Source organism: Tripterygium wilfordii, chromosome 7 (assembly GCF_013401445.1).
Source record: "Tripterygium wilfordii isolate XIE 37 chromosome 7, ASM1340144v1, whole genome shotgun sequence".
In the NCBI taxonomy this organism is placed as follows: domain Eukaryota; kingdom Viridiplantae; phylum Streptophyta; class Magnoliopsida; order Celastrales; family Celastraceae; genus Tripterygium; species Tripterygium wilfordii.
The window spans coordinates 6,959,335-6,974,848 of record NC_052238.1 but is presented as its reverse complement, the minus strand read 5'-3'; the positions used below and the strand labels follow the sequence as shown (position 1 = coordinate 6,974,848).

General features: G+C 36.6%; 4 protein-coding genes across 5 annotated transcripts; 2 read left to right on the top strand and 2 right to left on the bottom strand.

Moving 5' to 3' along the window:
• The first annotated feature begins 464 nt into the window (after positions 1-464).
• Positions 465-2,202, top strand: LOC120002424 (myb family transcription factor PHL8-like). Of its 2 annotated transcripts, none has more exons than XM_038851204.1 (5): positions 465-824; positions 918-1,052; positions 1,146-1,221; positions 1,321-1,387; positions 1,473-2,202. In XM_038851204.1, exons 1-5 carry the CDS (start codon positions 674-676, stop codon positions 2,055-2,057), a joined length of 1,014 nt encoding a protein of 337 aa, XP_038707132.1. In that variant the 5' UTR covers positions 465-673; the 3' UTR covers positions 2,058-2,202. The 2 variants fall into 2 exon arrangements, with proteins under 2 accessions (XP_038707132.1, XP_038707131.1); XM_038851203.1 differs by having other exon boundaries at positions 467-824; positions 1,318-1,387.
• On the bottom strand, positions 1,702-5,380 carry LOC120002425 (E3 ubiquitin-protein ligase MPSR1-like). Its single transcript, XM_038851205.1, has 2 exons — positions 4,620-5,380; positions 1,702-1,824 (listed from the first exon to the last, which is right to left on the bottom strand). Exon 1 carries the CDS (start codon positions 5,257-5,259, stop codon positions 4,627-4,629), a length of 633 nt encoding a protein of 210 aa, XP_038707133.1. The 5' UTR covers positions 5,260-5,380; the 3' UTR covers positions 1,702-1,824; positions 4,620-4,626.
• LOC120002423 (protein HOTHEAD-like) lies at positions 2,329-4,507 on the top strand. Its single transcript, XM_038851202.1, has 3 exons — positions 2,329-2,711; positions 2,808-3,452; positions 3,548-4,507. Exons 1-3 carry the CDS (start codon positions 2,609-2,611, stop codon positions 4,393-4,395), a joined length of 1,596 nt encoding a protein of 531 aa, XP_038707130.1. The 5' UTR covers positions 2,329-2,608; the 3' UTR covers positions 4,396-4,507.
• A 3,788-nt stretch (positions 5,381-9,168) lies between the features above and the next one.
• LOC120002800 (beta-1,3-galactosyltransferase GALT1-like) lies at positions 9,169-14,931 on the bottom strand. The gene is made up of 8 exons (XM_038851629.1): positions 14,777-14,931; positions 12,527-13,800; positions 11,736-11,953; positions 11,363-11,644; positions 11,063-11,191; positions 10,815-10,994; positions 9,878-9,985; positions 9,169-9,741 (listed from the first exon to the last, which is right to left on the bottom strand). The coding sequence occupies exons 2-8, from the start codon at positions 13,383-13,385 to the stop codon at positions 9,529-9,531; spliced, it is 1,989 nt and encodes a 662-aa protein (XP_038707557.1). The 5' UTR covers positions 13,386-13,800; positions 14,777-14,931; the 3' UTR covers positions 9,169-9,528.
• Positions 14,932-15,514: the final 583 nt, after the last annotated feature.

Genomic DNA, 15,514 nt, shown 5'->3' with positions numbered 1-15,514 from the left:
TGATTCCTTCTTCTCTACATAGAACAAGAGGTATCTGCCAATCACACCCCCTCCCTTCAATAAAGAAAAGGAGGAGGAGAACAATTTTTTTTTAATAAATTTTTTTTCTTCAAAGGAACCATTTGGGTTTTCCCTTTCAATCACCAAGAAAGAAAATATCCATCAAAATTTTCAAACCATTATTCATCATGGTGGGGACTAACCTACCTAAGCAGGAATCAAGTAAGGGTGGAGAGATAAAAACAAACCCTACACTTTTTCTTTCTTTTTTTCTTCTCCCCTTTTGAGACCCTAAAATTGGAGTGTGTTTTTATGATTTCTCTCTGTTTTTTGCTTCATCAGAGATTCTCTCCACCCCATTCAAGTCAAAGAAGAAAGAAGAAAGAAGGAAAAAGATACAAAAATAAAAAATAAAATAAAAGAAAAGAAAAGAAAAGAAAAGTTGGTATGAAATGGAAGATAGAGAGAAAGGAAGTCACAGCTCATGAGCATATATTCCCTTCAGATGTAACACCCCACTCATATTATGTTTCCAGATATGGAGTGAGAACATGCATACAAACAACATCAACTCCTCTAGAGTTTTTTCTTTTATAAAGACCATCACCTCCTTCTGCCACATATTGAACCATTCCTAAGAAAAAGAAGATCTAATACTAGTATACATTTATATATGTTTCACTCTTCTTCTTCTTCCAAAATTTATATGCAGACTCAAAACATGAACTTGGTTTTGTCCACTGATGCAAAGCCTAGGCTGAAGTGGACTCCAGAACTGCACCAAAAATTTGTTGAGGCAGTGAACCTGCTCGGCGGCGCAGACAGTTGAGTATAAACCTTCAATACCTTCTAATCAAATTCATTGATTTGAGTTTCGAATTTGGAATATAAATGTTTTGTGTTTGTGTTTTATGCAGAAGCAACACCAAAGAGTCTGATGAGAGTGATGGGGATTCATGGACTTACCTTGTACCACCTGAAGAGTCATTTGCAGAAATACAGACTGGGAAAAGGTCAACCGTCAGAAACAAGCATTAACACAAACCAGGAAGGTGATTTCAGTGAAACAGATCAAGTGATCAATTCATTTTCCCATTCATGGCTTTGTGGGAGATCTTAGTAAATATCTTGTTTAATTATTGCAGAGTTCAGAGATGTACAGAATACTGATACCCATTTGAGAGGAAATGTCGACGATGGAACTCAGAGTCCGATCAATGAGTAATAGTTACAAATAGTTCCTATTTATATATCTGATGAAAAAGAAATGGATGGACATGAAAGTAGATCGTTTACTTACTGAGTTTTGTTTATCAGAAGCTTGCAGATTGCTCAGGCTCTACAACTCCAAATGGAAGTGCAGAGAAAACTTCATGAACAGATTGAGGTCGGATTGAGCAACTGTGACTTGCATTTCAATTCCTATACATTGATCAAATAATTAATGACAAGGTTTACGAATTTAATTTCAGGTACAGAGACATTTGCAGCTGAGAATTGAAGCTCAAGGAAATTACTTACAATCGGTATTGAAAAAAGCACAGGAAACACTTGCCGGGTATAGTTCTTCAACTATAGGTTTGGAACTTGCAAAAGCTGAACTCGCTCAATTAGCGTCAATGGCAAGTTCTTCAATCTCAGAATTAACAGATTCAGGAGGTTTGATGCCCAAACGCTTAGTGAGGAAACAAATGAGAGGCACAATATGTTCTGTTGAAAGCTCTTTGACATCATCTGAGAGCTCTGGGAGAAATGAAGACGAGCAACCCAAAAACTACAGCAACGAGACCCTTCAGTTGGCCATGGCTTCTATTGAACTGCCATCTGTGGAAGAAACAAACAATCACTGTGATGGAAGGAAGAGAAATATAAGCGCCATTTCTGATGGTATTTGTGTTGAACAACCACTTGCTAATAGGTCACCAACACATTTGAACAAATCTGAGGTTTTCCACACAATAGACCTAAATAGCCAATATCAGAATGATACTGAATCAGGTTCAAAAGCAATAGACCTAAACTGCCAGGGTATTGAACAGTTTAACGGGCACTATTAGTGTTTGGGGATGTTTATAATGGGTGGGGGTTTTAGTAATACAGTGTATCAAGCAAAAGCATATTACTTGGAGCAAAATCCTTTGTGTATAAACTATATATATTGGTTTGTTTATATATATGGATTCTCAAGGTTATTTGTAAGAACCTGCACAACTAGATATGATTCTCTCTCTCTCTCTCTCTCTCTCTTCATAAAGTTATTTAGCTGTCTTGTTACTCATGACTGCATCTGTAATGGAATGTAACATAATCCTATATCAGTGAAATAGTCTCTCCAACATAATCATTCTAATCTTCACTCTCGTCATAATCACCTGACTTTACTATCTTGAGACCATTCACATTACATTTGTCTTTCCAGAAAAAAAAAAAAGGAAAAAAGAGAGAAGAAAAAGAAGCGATCAAACGGCGTGAGCAGAAATCATAATGGCAGAAACATCATTGGCAGCACTAGTCAACAATATAAATATGTAGGACCAACAATCCATAAATATTTATGCATGCCTTTGCCTCTTCTTCAGCAAATAAATGAGAATCAGTAAGAGCAGGCATGGAACTTGCACAAATTATGCGCAGCTTTGTGCTTCTCCTGGCATTTATCTTACCACTCCCTAAGTTGTCTGTGTGTTTACCTACAACTTCATCTCCTCAAGGCATGCTACTTAACTAAACTAATGTTCCCTGTAGCAGAACACTGTTTTGTTATGTTCTTGATTCTGATATCTTCAATCTTTTTGCACACAATGCAGGAAGAAACCTCCCCTTTATGACCTCAGATGTCAGACAGGTATCAGGCAAGTCCTTTGATTACATTGTGGTTGGGGGAGGCACGACAGGATGCTCTCTAGCAGCAACATTGTCTGAGAGATTCTCAGTGTTGTTGGTAGAACGCGGAGGCTCACCTTACGGAAATTGCTTCATAGAAGATAAGAAGTTCTATGGTTTCTCATTGATACAAACTGATGAATTTACATCTGTTGCTCAAGCCTTCATCTCTAAGGACAGGGTTAGCAACATCAGAGGTCGAGTTCTCGGAGGATCCAGTGCTATCAACGGGGGTTTCTACAGCAGAGCCAGCAAGGATTTTATTAAGAGAGCTGGTTGGGATGAAGATTTAGTAATGGAGGCTTATGGATGGGTGGAATCTAAAATTGTACACACGCCTGAGTTAACCATATGGCAGTCTGTTGTCCAATTTGGCTTTCTTGAAGCAGGAATTCTACCATATAATGGTTTCAACTTAGAACACGTCGAGGGAACAAAAATCAGTGGGAGTGTGTTTGACAACAGTGGGAAGAGACACACATCAGCCGATCTTCTTGAGGCAGGAAACCCAAAAAATATCACAGTTCTTCTAAATGCAACTGTGAAAGATGTAATAATTCACAGAAATGGTAAGCACATACTTCCTACCTTGAACACACATAATGAATAAGTAACTACAGTATTCGTTTCTTGAAGCTGATTAGAGTCCCCTTCAATGATGCAGGCATAAATGAGAGCAGGGTTCATGGTATAAAGTTCATCAAGAGCGATGGGAGCATAGGACAAAGTTACGAAGCTTACCTCAACAAACCAAACAATTCAATCTCCAGGGGCGAGGTAATTTTGTCAGCAGGGGCTCTAGGTAGTCCCCAAGTTCTATTACTCAGCGGCATTGGACCTCCTGAACACCTAAAGAACTTCAATATCCCAGTCCAAGTAGAGTTGGAAGGAGTTGGTCAAGGGATGATAGACAATCCTAGCATTGCCCTCTTGGTAGACACAAAGCCGCAAAAACTGTATCCAGATACACCTCAAGTTGTGGGCATAACAAAAGGTTTTAAATTCATAGTTGAAGCAGGGGTTATACCCATTAGTTTCAACGCAACGAGGATGCCAATCGCTATCAAAATAGCTTTTCCAGCATCAAAAGGGAAGCTTGAATTGAACAGCACAGACCCAAGACAAAACCCTTCAGTTGAATTTAACTATCTATCAAACAAACTAGACTTGGAGCAATGTGTGGAGATGGCACAATTGGTTGGGCGAGTTGCAAGGTCAGAACCAGTTGCTTTTTTCGTAGGGAATGAACCCAAAAATAATTTGATGTCTACAAGTGAAGAGGAGCTAAAGCGGTTCTGCAAGAAGAATGTGAGGACATATTATCACTACCATGGTGGTTGTGCAGTTGGATCAGTTGTTGACAAAGATTACAAGGTTTATGGTGTGAAGGGGCTCAGAGTAATTGATGGTTCAACTTTGAAGGAATCACCAGGCACAAATCCAATGGCTACCCTCATGATGCTTGGAAGGTACCAAGGTATTAAAATTCTCAGCGAGAGGAAAGATGCCTGAATAGCAGTACTATGTATTTGTGTACTTTTATAACTAACGATGTAATTGCTCATCTCTCACTCACTGAATTGCTCCAATTCAGGCTATGAATATCACACAAATTTACAGAAAAGAGAGTTCATGAAAATATAATTTAATTTTATTCATCAAAACAATTGAACCCAAAAACAATATCTTCCTGTACATATCATTTTAAAGAAAAAGTTTGGGAAAAAATTTCTTACAAAAATCTTAGCCATCCAATTCGTGGTCTGGTCTTGGACTAGCACTGTCATCACTGGAATCAGTTGAGGTAGTTTGATTTTCATCGGTGGCACTCCTACTACTTCGACTGAGGGCAAAGGTGACCCATATTTCATCAACCCCCCTCCTCTCCCTCCCTTCTTCTTCATCGTCGTTATTTCTCTCCTCAACAGGCATCTGATACCTACAAACAGGGCAAGACCCATGAACCCTAAGCCACTTCTCTATACAGTTAGAGTGAAACCTATGCTTACAAGGCATCTCTTTAATCACCACATCAACACCACCAGCTCCCCAATTTTCCAAGCAAATCACGCAATCACCATCCTCACCTTCAATTTTAGTAACATCCACACATGGCATCGCATCTATGGATGCTTTCGAGGCCGGTGGCTGCCCGTTCTTGGATCCCATCACGTCTAGCAGTGAATCGCCCTCAATTACCACCATGATCTGCATCACCGGATTCACAAGGACTATTCTTCGAGTCTCTGCTTGCGCCCCTTCTTGTGTGGAGCTCGCGAACCCTAAAATTAAAGGTAACAACAACGACATGTCTCTGTTTCTCAACAATCTCTCAAAGGCAGCAGAAAAGTCAGAGGTCTCCGTCTCAGATGCCATGATTGAAGAACACAAAATAAAAACTAGCACGAGAAAAAGTAACAGAGAGATTGAAGAACTGAAGAAGAAGCGAAGATTCAAAGGATCATAAGAATGGAGAAGGAAGCCGGTTTTCGCAGAGCATTATATTAAGGAGAGCACACAGTGAATCCAGAAGCTTGTGGAAACATCTAGAATTAACTATAAGCTAGATATTTTCCGGATTCGGAGTAGAGAGAGGATCTGCTACTGCTACAATTAATATGAACTCTATGAGCCGCATCATCGCATCATTGATATTAAATCCAACGGTTTATTTTTACATCATATTGGCCCAATTTTAATGCAGACTAATGTAATAATTAAAATATTAGTACCAAAAAATATTGGTTTGATTTTTTATTATATTTTAATTTAACAATTCGCTTATTTAAAATAAGAATTAAAAGGCAACATCACATGTCAATTTTTAAAGTTTATTTAAATTGATTCACATTTTCTTTTAATTATTTATATATTTTTACAAAAACATGAGATTGTTTATTTTTACAAAAAAATAAAATATTTTTAATTAAACATCTAAAATACAATGAATTACATTTTTTTAGTTGTTTATACTTTGTTACAAGAAAATGAGATTGTGATACACTCAATCACATTTTCTTTTAATTATTTATAGATTTTTACAAAATAATTGAGATTGTTTTTAACAAAAAATAAATATTATTAAATGAATCTCGTTTTCTTTCGATTTTTATAGATTTTTACTTAATTAAGCATCTAAAATACAATGAATCACATTTTCTTTTAATTTTTATAGATGTTTACTTAATTAAACATCTAAGATACAACGAATTTTAATTTAATTTTTTTTTTATCAATTCTTACTTAATTAAGCATCTAAGATACAATGAATCACATTTTCTTTTAATTTTCTTAGAGATTTTTACTTAATTAAACATCTAAGATACGATGAATCACATTTTCTAATTTTTATAGATTTTTACTTAATTAAATGTCTAAGATACAATGAACCATATTTTATTTTAATTTTTTACAGATTTTTACTTAATAAAGCATCTAAGATACAATGAATTACATTTTTTTAATTTGACAGAAAGACCAAACCGATAAGATGACTCACGCATGAGAGAAAATGGAGTTTTTTTTAACCTTCTTCAATACATACCTTGATAGGTGCCGAGACACTTTTCTTCCTGCTCAATAGTTCTTGAGGTAGATGGAATGAAGTTCACAAATTTCTGAGAGAATTTGAAATGACTCTTCTTGCTTTGTCCTTGTGAAGAACTTCCTCCTTTCTCATATCTAAGTCCTGATGTTTCTTTAAACATTCTCTGCATGCCAAGAATATTTTACAATCTGTTAGAACCATATTCAAATTTTTCAATATTCGAACATACCTCTTTTTAGAATTTTTTTCATGTTTTGCTTATGCATCGGTGAAGTAGGCTACACCAGAGATTACTTCAGACTGACAACAAGCTTCTAGTATGAGATCTCATCATTGAGCTTATTGATTTTAATTTTTGCTTGATCCAGCTCTTTAATCACCATCTCATTTTCTTTGATGAGCTCCAATTTTTCTTTCTTCGTCTTGAAGCATTCTTCAAAAACGGTTGTTGTATGTAGTTTGGAGTTCACATGTATCACTTTCTGACTCACTGTCTCATAACAAGTTTCAGTTATGATATCATTCAAGGTAACAGGATATGCGACTGGATTGTTACTTTCTTGGCTTCTTCATCTTTACAAATTGATTTTTCATTCGTATCGTCACTCCAGGTCATTTTTTAAACTTTCTCCTTCTTCTTTCTGTTTGTGCAATCCTGCGCAATATGACCAAAATCATTACATTCAAGATATTGAATTGAGTCATTATCGTTACCTTTCTTATCCACTTTCTTAGCTTCAAATGAGGACGACCCATTTCTCTTAAGCTCCTTTGTCTTCCTGCTCTTCATGGAACTCTTAAAATATTTAGTTAACAACACTAATTCATCAAGGATATGATTAGGATCCTCAGTGGAGTTAAGAGCTATACATTTGCTCTTATTTTTGGTTAAAAAATTTACCTCATAGGTTTAGAGTGAATCCACCAATTCTTCAAATTTCATTTCTTCAACTTTTTTACTTTCTTCAATTGCAGCCACCTTCATTAAAAATCTTTCTGGGAGAGATCTCAAGATTTGTCTCGTAATTTTATGTTGAGGGATTGATTCTCCAAGAGTGAAGGAGGTATTTGTAACATTACTCAGCTAGCATAGAAGTCATCAAATGTCTCATTTGCTTCTATTATGAGTGTCTCAAAGTGAATTGTTAAACGTTGTAGTTTTGCAAGCTTGACTATGGTGGTTCCTCCATGTGTCACCTCCAATAAATCTCAAACTTCTCTGGCGATCTTACAATGAGATACACTGCGAAACTCATCTATGGATAATGCAACAAATAGGGCATTGATTGCTTTGCTATTCCAACCCGCACTATCTAGGTCAGCTTTAACTCAAGCATAAACAGGTTTAAGAACTTTTTACCTTTTGAATCATCAATTGTTGGAGCATAATATCCACGTACGACACATATCCATACACGCTCATCTATTGACTTCAGATAAACTCTCATACGTGCCTTCCAATACGAGTAATTTGTTCATTCAAAGCGTGAAATTTGATTGTTTCTCGTTTCCATGTTGACTACCTGCTCGGATACTAATTGAGAGTATATGTGTTCTTTCCCAAGAATGATTAGTAAAGTTATATGAAAACGTGTAGAATATGAAACAATAGTAACACACAATTTTCATACTCACTTGACAAAGACCTTAGTACATCTATAATCTAGCGTATGTTTCGACAAAACAACAAGTTCGTTAGCTGCACACGCTTTGACACCTACCAAAGACCTTAGCTGAGATGATGTCATTTGGTTGCCCACCAACAATTGATCCACTCCACCAAGAACTGTCTTACACCAACACTACACTCTACCTCAATCAGATTGCATATGCAAATGAAATTTCGAAGCACCAAAGAACATAAACCTATTTAAGCACTAGCTTCGATGATCTCACAACACTTCATGAACGACATATATAGGTTTTGACCTGTTTAAGAGGTAATAGCAATACAATAGTTGCGATAAAACAAAACTCAAATCTTAGGAGATGTAGTTCAATCTGAATCTTACTCTTTATGTTTATCTTTTAGTGTTTTATCTTTACTAGATAAAGTTTATCTAACTAAAGACAAATCTTATCTAGAGTTCTAATATCATATCTCAGTTATACAAGAGATAAAACACTCTTATTCACGTCACATCTGAGCAAAAATACGAAGGGCATGCTTATATCTGTATTAAAATCGCTATTGGAGAAGCTACTTCAGGTTACATCACCGCACAGTCTAGAATAAGCTACGTCAGGTTACATCATCGCATAGAAAAACAGATAAAACATAATATAATTGACCACACAATCGATCATATAGAAGTAGGATTAAAAATCCAAGAGGAAGAATGCAAGCCTTTGAGATTACAATTTCGGCGCAAACTACTTTGTAGTATTAATAATCTTGTTGTTGATTCTTTTGCAATGTAATGTAGAAAGGTGTGGTATTTCATCAAACACCCGTGTCAACTTTGAACTTGTTTGTTGTATCTATCTCTTTGTTGATTCCTATGCAATGAAAAAACCCACATTTTGATTCAATTTCCATGTGAGCTAGTCACAATCATGTTCATGTGAAAGTCCAGTTGAAACTCATAATCAATAATAAAAATATTGGTTGTGGGGGCAACTACAAGAGCGATTTGAGTTGGATTCAACCAAGAAGAATACCCTTGTCGATGCGGAAAGAGGAAAGACAAGTAGAAATAATATAAAAGGAGTTGAATATGAAAGAGGACCCGAGGGGATAAAAAAAAAGAATGATGAAATTAATAACCTAGAAAAACAACTGAAGTGTCACTATACAATGCCTAATACTACTAATCTATACAAGGCTTCTCTCTCTCTTACAATGTGACAGTCCAGAAGAAAAGTCATCAAAAGCTTAATGAACTGTATTCAGTTTACCGCCTGTGTAAAGCGTTATAATGCAGGTCCTGTACTACTACTATTATACGATGGTACATCATCATCATATTTCTATAATGGTAACTCTCTAGTTTTCTCCTTCGGACTCAATCTAGGTCAGTCGAATCTTATCATGTATAGTCACCAAAGCTCGATCAGCCTTCTGTAGTTCTTGAAAGGACCACAACAAGATGATGTGTTCATCGGTCACCACAGCATTTGGCACCTTTTCCTTCTTCAAGTTTTTGCCAGAGACAAAGCATCTCTCTTGCACCCTGGTAGTGGGCAACAACATACCCATCTTTGCAACCCATATGATAGATCCGTTCTTCGTTCTTATATTGGACTTTCAAACCATCCTTTGAAATAGCCGCAATCCAAATTCCCATTGCCACATCTTCCAGTTTGAACATCTGAAACATCAATCATTTTTTACTTCAGATGAAGACAGAGTGTTGATCTCTAGTCTGGAACCACAACTCATTTTCTGGTAAAGTATACTCTGACAGCATTAAACTGTGCAGAAATTAAGCACAAGGGTCGATATACCTTAAGCTGGCCCTCCCTGTGTCTCTTGTAGACTGCCTTCGCTATGTCTTGGGATACCACATAGCCAGGACCATGTGCCCATGGTGGGTACCTCTCTCCAGGCCATTCCTTCATTAGCATATCCAATGAGAGGAGACGGATAAAGGGGATTAAAAAAATTAATTTATTATTGCAAAGTCGAAAATTAACAAAGTGATTATGCAAGTAAACAAGCATAGACACTTTGATATCCTAACACTTAAAACATTACTTCACCCACCAATTCGCAAGGGCATATTATGCCGCCGAATCGTACATGCATTCAGGGAGCGCAATTGAATATATCATGAGTAACCAAGAAAATGTTATCAATTGTGAATGAATCACTGATAACTTTGGAAAAGACCACATATGCTACAACGGATCAAGATCAGCTCTCCTCTTTCAACCCCACCATTCTCCCTCCTATCGCAAATGGGTGGTTTTGCGAATGCCACTTGAGCAAGCCAGCAAGGTTGTTTTATTTTTTTCATGAAAAGGTAAACAACTCCCCTCACAAGACTCCCGCAGTGGACATGATTGGGGACAGACAGGATGTACATAGACCTTACCCTTACATAATATGTGGAGAGGCTGTTTCTAGAAATTAAAATGTGACCTCAAGGTTTCACACTACAACTCTATCACTCGACCACACATTCACCTCTAAATTTTCATTTTCCATCCTTTATTCAAATTCAAAATGTGCTCACGTGTAATTAATTCTCAATACTGTCCATTGGCAAGAAGGAGAATTGGAGGGTTTTAAATAGACCTAAATCCTTACTAAGATTGGCCATGAATTTATTCCATAACAGAAAAGGGTGAGGAGAAAATAGCAACATCCAGTAAGATAGATGCAATTTAGCAAATTTAAAGGAAATCATATATATATGTGCCAGAATGGAGAAAGAATTACCTTGGGACTAATATACCACTTGCTATCAGAACTCCGATGAGGGCGTGAATCAGAGTTGATGAGTCCATAAAGCAAGCCATGACTCAATTTCATCTTTTTCAAAGAGGCTAGCACCTCATCTACACGAACAAATGAATCATCATCCGTCTTCATGACAAATTTAGCTGACACAACCTCCGTCTGTTGCAGAGATGAGCTTAATGAGGGCACAGGAAGGATCTCCTTGAAAGAAAAATAGAGAACTTTACCCCAAAGATGCAAATGCCTAAAGTTTTCCAGGAGATGAGGCTGTAGTAGTCCACAAAAGGCATCAGCTGTATGTCCCCATATGTCCGCGCTTCGTTCCAGAGTTCCTCGTTCACTATTTGGTTTTTATGCTGCAATAAACCTCAAAATAATGAGCTACTCCTCTAATAAAAGCCTTCCATAGACCACAGGGACTTGAACTTGAAACTTTTTTAGGTTTTTGTTCATGCATCAAAGGAGTGTGCATACAAGATAAATAGCAAAAAAGAACAACATAGAAAGGATTCACAAGCAAAGCTCACCAGACCAACAAAGAAGCGAACAGCAACAAGCCCTGTACGTACTGCAGGATACTGCATCCACGTTCTTCGCACCGCCATTCTGCGCTTGAAATTATTTGCTGTAGAGAATACCCCAATGAAGAGCTCTAATGACGTTTTAAGAGAGAGTGGAGTGGATTTGAGTGCCTCCAAGTCAATTACATTTTCTGATTCCTCTGATGTTGGTAAACCACTAGCCAGGACAGAAATTAGTTGCAAGTCTCCAGAAAGCCTAACTTCACTAACCAGCCATGCTTCCAATGTCTGAACAGACAGGGAGCAAATTAATTATCAGAAATTGACATATAAAAGGTAAATTCCAAGGGCAAGAAGAGGAAATGCAGATAGAACACACTTCACGGTAAGCAAAAGACGTTATATGCTTTCCATCAACGGACATTTGCATTCCTTCTGATCCCACTCTTAGTGTTGCAACAAATGGATACCCTTGCTTAAAAGGAAAATATCTCCTGCTTTTAAATCCTTCCAGCATCATTGAAGAGCGCCTTGCAACACCAGATTTCAGAGTAACATTTCCACCCACCATCTTGTTACATTGATCAAACTCTTCCACTGACACACAAAACTTCGTCAGAACAGGAGATAAAGAAGGCGCCAAATAAACATTGAGGGCAGCAGTTGGATGACTCAATGGTATATGCTAGCACTAAAAAGTTTTTTCATATCAAGCCTTACTATAATCTAAATCAGAGCTGGGATAAGGATGACAATGGTCAGATAACAAAATAGAGACTGTAATATGTAGAGTATCTGGTCTACATAAAGTAATCATATGACCAGTTTCATGTAACATAAAGCACAATATCAAACTAAAATCTAAATGCTCTTCATTTTGTGTAGAAAGGTTTGTCTAGAGCTGCTCTGAATGCTATCATCGATATAAAGGCACTAAGCATGAATTAAGTTAAAAGAGGAAACCCTGATCACTGATAGTAGAAATGTCCATAAATGACCTTGATAGGAAATTACATTAATTTTAGTTCTTTCCTGATTGGTACGACTAGTGAAAATTATGTGTGTGTGTGCACATCTACATGTATATATGTTGTATATAAAAAGAAGGAGAAGAAGAAACAACACTGGAAATTATGCAGGAGTGAATAAAAAGTGTCATGGTGTATCTACCTTTCTTACTCTTTTCGGGAACAGGCGATGGACAACGCTCCTCTTCACCCCAATCATGAGCTACAGTCCATGTGTTTTGGACAATTACTGGGTCCTCGGTTATCTTATCACCATGGATCCTAACATTGTAATGCAAAATAATGGGGGGGTCAGGCTCCTCTGGAACTGACTCACCCGTTAATTCAATCCGAAAGTTACCCAGAAGACCATTTGGAGTGCCAATGACTGTGATGGCAGAACCCTGAGTCAGGCCACAAGGAAATCGCAACCTATAATCACTACTATCAAGTTCTGAAGCATTCATTTTATTAAGAAAATGAGGACACAGCTTCTCTTTTGCTCTCCTATTTGAACTGTCATTCATGGAACCACGTTTTTCCTCTTCAACTGAAACCATAAGGCTATTCCAAGCACTTCCAGCTTGCTTTATAGCCTCCATTCCATTAGGCAAAACCTGAGAGTGATTAATTAAGTTTTTCATAAGATTCCATGTCCGCAAAGACTGTTGTTCTTCATTTGAGATATTCCTCTGAGCAAAGAGCCTGAAGGCCACAGTTTCAATAGAAACCACTTGAGAATCATTCTCCGGATTTTGAACTGCAGGAGGAACTGTATACTGCAACCACTCAAGAGAATTACTAGAATTTTGAACTGCCGGAGGAATTGTAGCCTGCACCCACTCAAGGGGATTACTAGAATTGGCCAAGGGATTTGGCAGATAACCTTGTCCCAGAGGATTTTTCATCACTGCATATCTAAAGATGAGCAACATAAACAGGGATACAATCACACAACCACTGAACCATTTCTTCATCCTGGTACTTAAACTTAGATCAAAAATTTTAGGTCTGATATCCATTTTGAGTGTACTTTAAAAGACCAATGTACTTCCGATAGATGAGTATCATGTGAACGAAGTCTACTGTGAAAACTTAGTTCCAAAATACGAGTCAACAAAGGTGAGATGATGACATTGAAGGAACTAATGATAAAATTGTAAAACCCGTTGAAAATTCAAAAACCGGATTTTACAGATACAGAAGTACAAGAATAACTAGTCATCATGGAAATAAAAGCTTCTGCATTTCTTATGCTTATTCTGGAGGTTGATTAAGTTGATAGCCAACTTCAAAGTATGTTGTTATGCCCTCACAAACAGACACGCAAATAATGTGCATTCAGTGACAAACAGACCGCAAAAATTCTTTAATATCGAGAGGCTGCCGTTTGGATAGAAAGTTCCTCTCAATAAGTCCGCACAAACCACCATAAACCTGTAGCAGGAACACATTTTGTCAATCGAAAACCATATACCAACAGACCAAATAAACTAAGACAAAACTCTTAAGAATAAACCCCAAAATAGGAAATCAATGCTTCCACGAAAGTTCATCAAAGAATCATATAAAATAAATAAATGTCAATAGAAGAAGTCCACATTTCACCTAGATCCTTTTCTTAGATTGGTTCTTGTTGAGGGGGAAGTTACATTCCTCTATCAAAACTATATTCTATTCTTTAAAGACTAAACCTTGTAAAATAAGCAATATAATATCAAATGAAGTTTTGGTAAATCAGAAGACTAAGTACCAAATACGCATATCCAATCATATTTTATGAGTAAAGACGTCCGATCAACCAAAGGTAATGAAGACCATGATGGCTGGTCTGGAATGCATCTAAATGAAATTGAAATGACATCTTGTAAAAAAAATTGCAGTCACCGTTGACAAAGTCAACAAAGTAGACCAAGAAACCAAACTTTAAAGAAAGATCCTTGGCTTCATATTCATCCATATGTTATCAAAAAAACCTTCACTTCAAAAAATGGTAAAAGAATTTAATTATCAAAAATTTTATGGAATCTCAAACAAAAGGGGGAAAAGAAAATCACAAACTCCAGTTAAATTCAACAGACTACCTTACTCGCATGTTTAAAAATTCAAAGAGAAAACGCGGTCAGATTCTTGGAATCCAAACAGCATCCATAACTTCAAGCGAAATGCAAATGTGATGCTTAAATAGAAAAAGGAAATAAAACCAGACAGATCCGCAGTCATGAACTACATCCAAACGAACACAAGTTAGGGAAATGCAGATAAGGAAAACTAACCAGAAAGAAGAAAAAGAAAAAGTCCACAGTAGCTAAACAAATTTCACAAACACCAAAAATAGAAAGAATGGAACAACAAAGTAGTAGAAAAATTTTCTTGCGGATACAGTGAAGTAGAGTATAGTAATAGAACTTACCTTTAAAAACCAAATCGACAGAAACTTTGATGCAAGAAGAGAGCCTGATGAAATCTCTCGTCTGGTGTTTTGAACAGTCAAAGGTGGGAAATTAAAAGAAGAAAGAGCCTCCCTCAATCCTTCCTCTCTAGTTAAGTCTTCCTCCATTTGCATTTCTTTTTCTTATGTTTCGACAATGGGACCTACCAAGTCGGCTTTTTTTTTACTAAAATGTCGCTTCCTTATTTACTCGACACGTTCAATGAGGCTGCTAGAAAGAAAGCCGGAGAAAGGTAGCAAAAATATGCATTTGGCCCCTTAATTATACCGTTGATTTTATTTTTGTACTTAAACTTTTTTTACTCCTAAAGTTGTTCCTCAATTATTTAAAAGTGTCTCGTTTGTCCCCCAAATGATTTTGGCATCAAAAAAATCATACATGATATCCCAGTTGACATAATTTTTACACTTATCATCCCACTTGACTTAAATTTTACACTTGTTATCTCACAAAACCTTCAAAATACCTATCTCTTCAAAATCATCAAACTATTTTGTTGTATAATTTAAGCACTTAAAGTGCTAAACATTAATAATTTATGGATAATATCATTCTCATTTGCCAACTAGAATTACTCTGATATGCCAAATAGATGTCAAGTTAAATTTTTTTGGTTAATCTCTCACTTGAAGGACAAGATAAATGTCTTTCAATAGTTGAAGGATGAAATTAAGAGTAAAAAAAAAATTAAGGACAAA

What these genes read in the sequence shown, in the direction of transcription:
- LOC120002424 (XM_038851203.1), top strand. Translation starts at nt 674, where the DNA reads ATGTTTCACTCTTCTTCTTCTTCCAAAATTTATATGCAGACTCAAAAC. An exon ending in CATTAACACAAACCAGGAAG is followed by an intron (nt 1,053 to 1,145) that starts GTGATTTCAGTG and finishes TAATTATTGCAG; the next exon opens with AGTTCAGAGATGTACAGAAT. An exon ending in ACTCAGAGTCCGATCAATGA is followed by an intron (nt 1,222 to 1,317) that starts GTAATAGTTACA and finishes TTTGTTTATCAG; the next exon opens with AAGCTTGCAGATTGCTCAGG.
- LOC120002423 (XM_038851202.1), top strand. Translation starts at nt 2,609, where the DNA reads ATGGAACTTGCACAAATTATGCGCAGCTTTGTGCTTCTCCTGGCATTT. An exon ending in TACAACTTCATCTCCTCAAG is followed by an intron (nt 2,712 to 2,807) that starts GCATGCTACTTA and finishes CACACAATGCAG; the next exon opens with GAAGAAACCTCCCCTTTATG. An exon ending in TGTAATAATTCACAGAAATG is followed by an intron (nt 3,453 to 3,547) that starts GTAAGCACATAC and finishes TCAATGATGCAG; the next exon opens with GCATAAATGAGAGCAGGGTT.
- LOC120002425 (XM_038851205.1), bottom strand. Translation starts at nt 5,259, where the DNA reads ATGGCATCTGAGACGGAGACCTCTGACTTTTCTGCTGCCTTTGAGAGA.
- LOC120002800 (XM_038851629.1), bottom strand. Translation starts at nt 13,385, where the DNA reads ATGGATATCAGACCTAAAATTTTTGATCTAAGTTTAAGTACCAGGATG. An exon ending in CGTCTTTTGCTTACCGTGAA is followed by an intron (nt 11,645 to 11,735) that starts GTGTGTTCTATC and finishes CTGTCTGTTCAG; the next exon opens with ACATTGGAAGCATGGCTGGT. An exon ending in TTCGCTTCTTTGTTGGTCTG is followed by an intron (nt 11,192 to 11,362) that starts GTGAGCTTTGCT and finishes GGTTTATTGCAG; the next exon opens with CATAAAAACCAAATAGTGAA.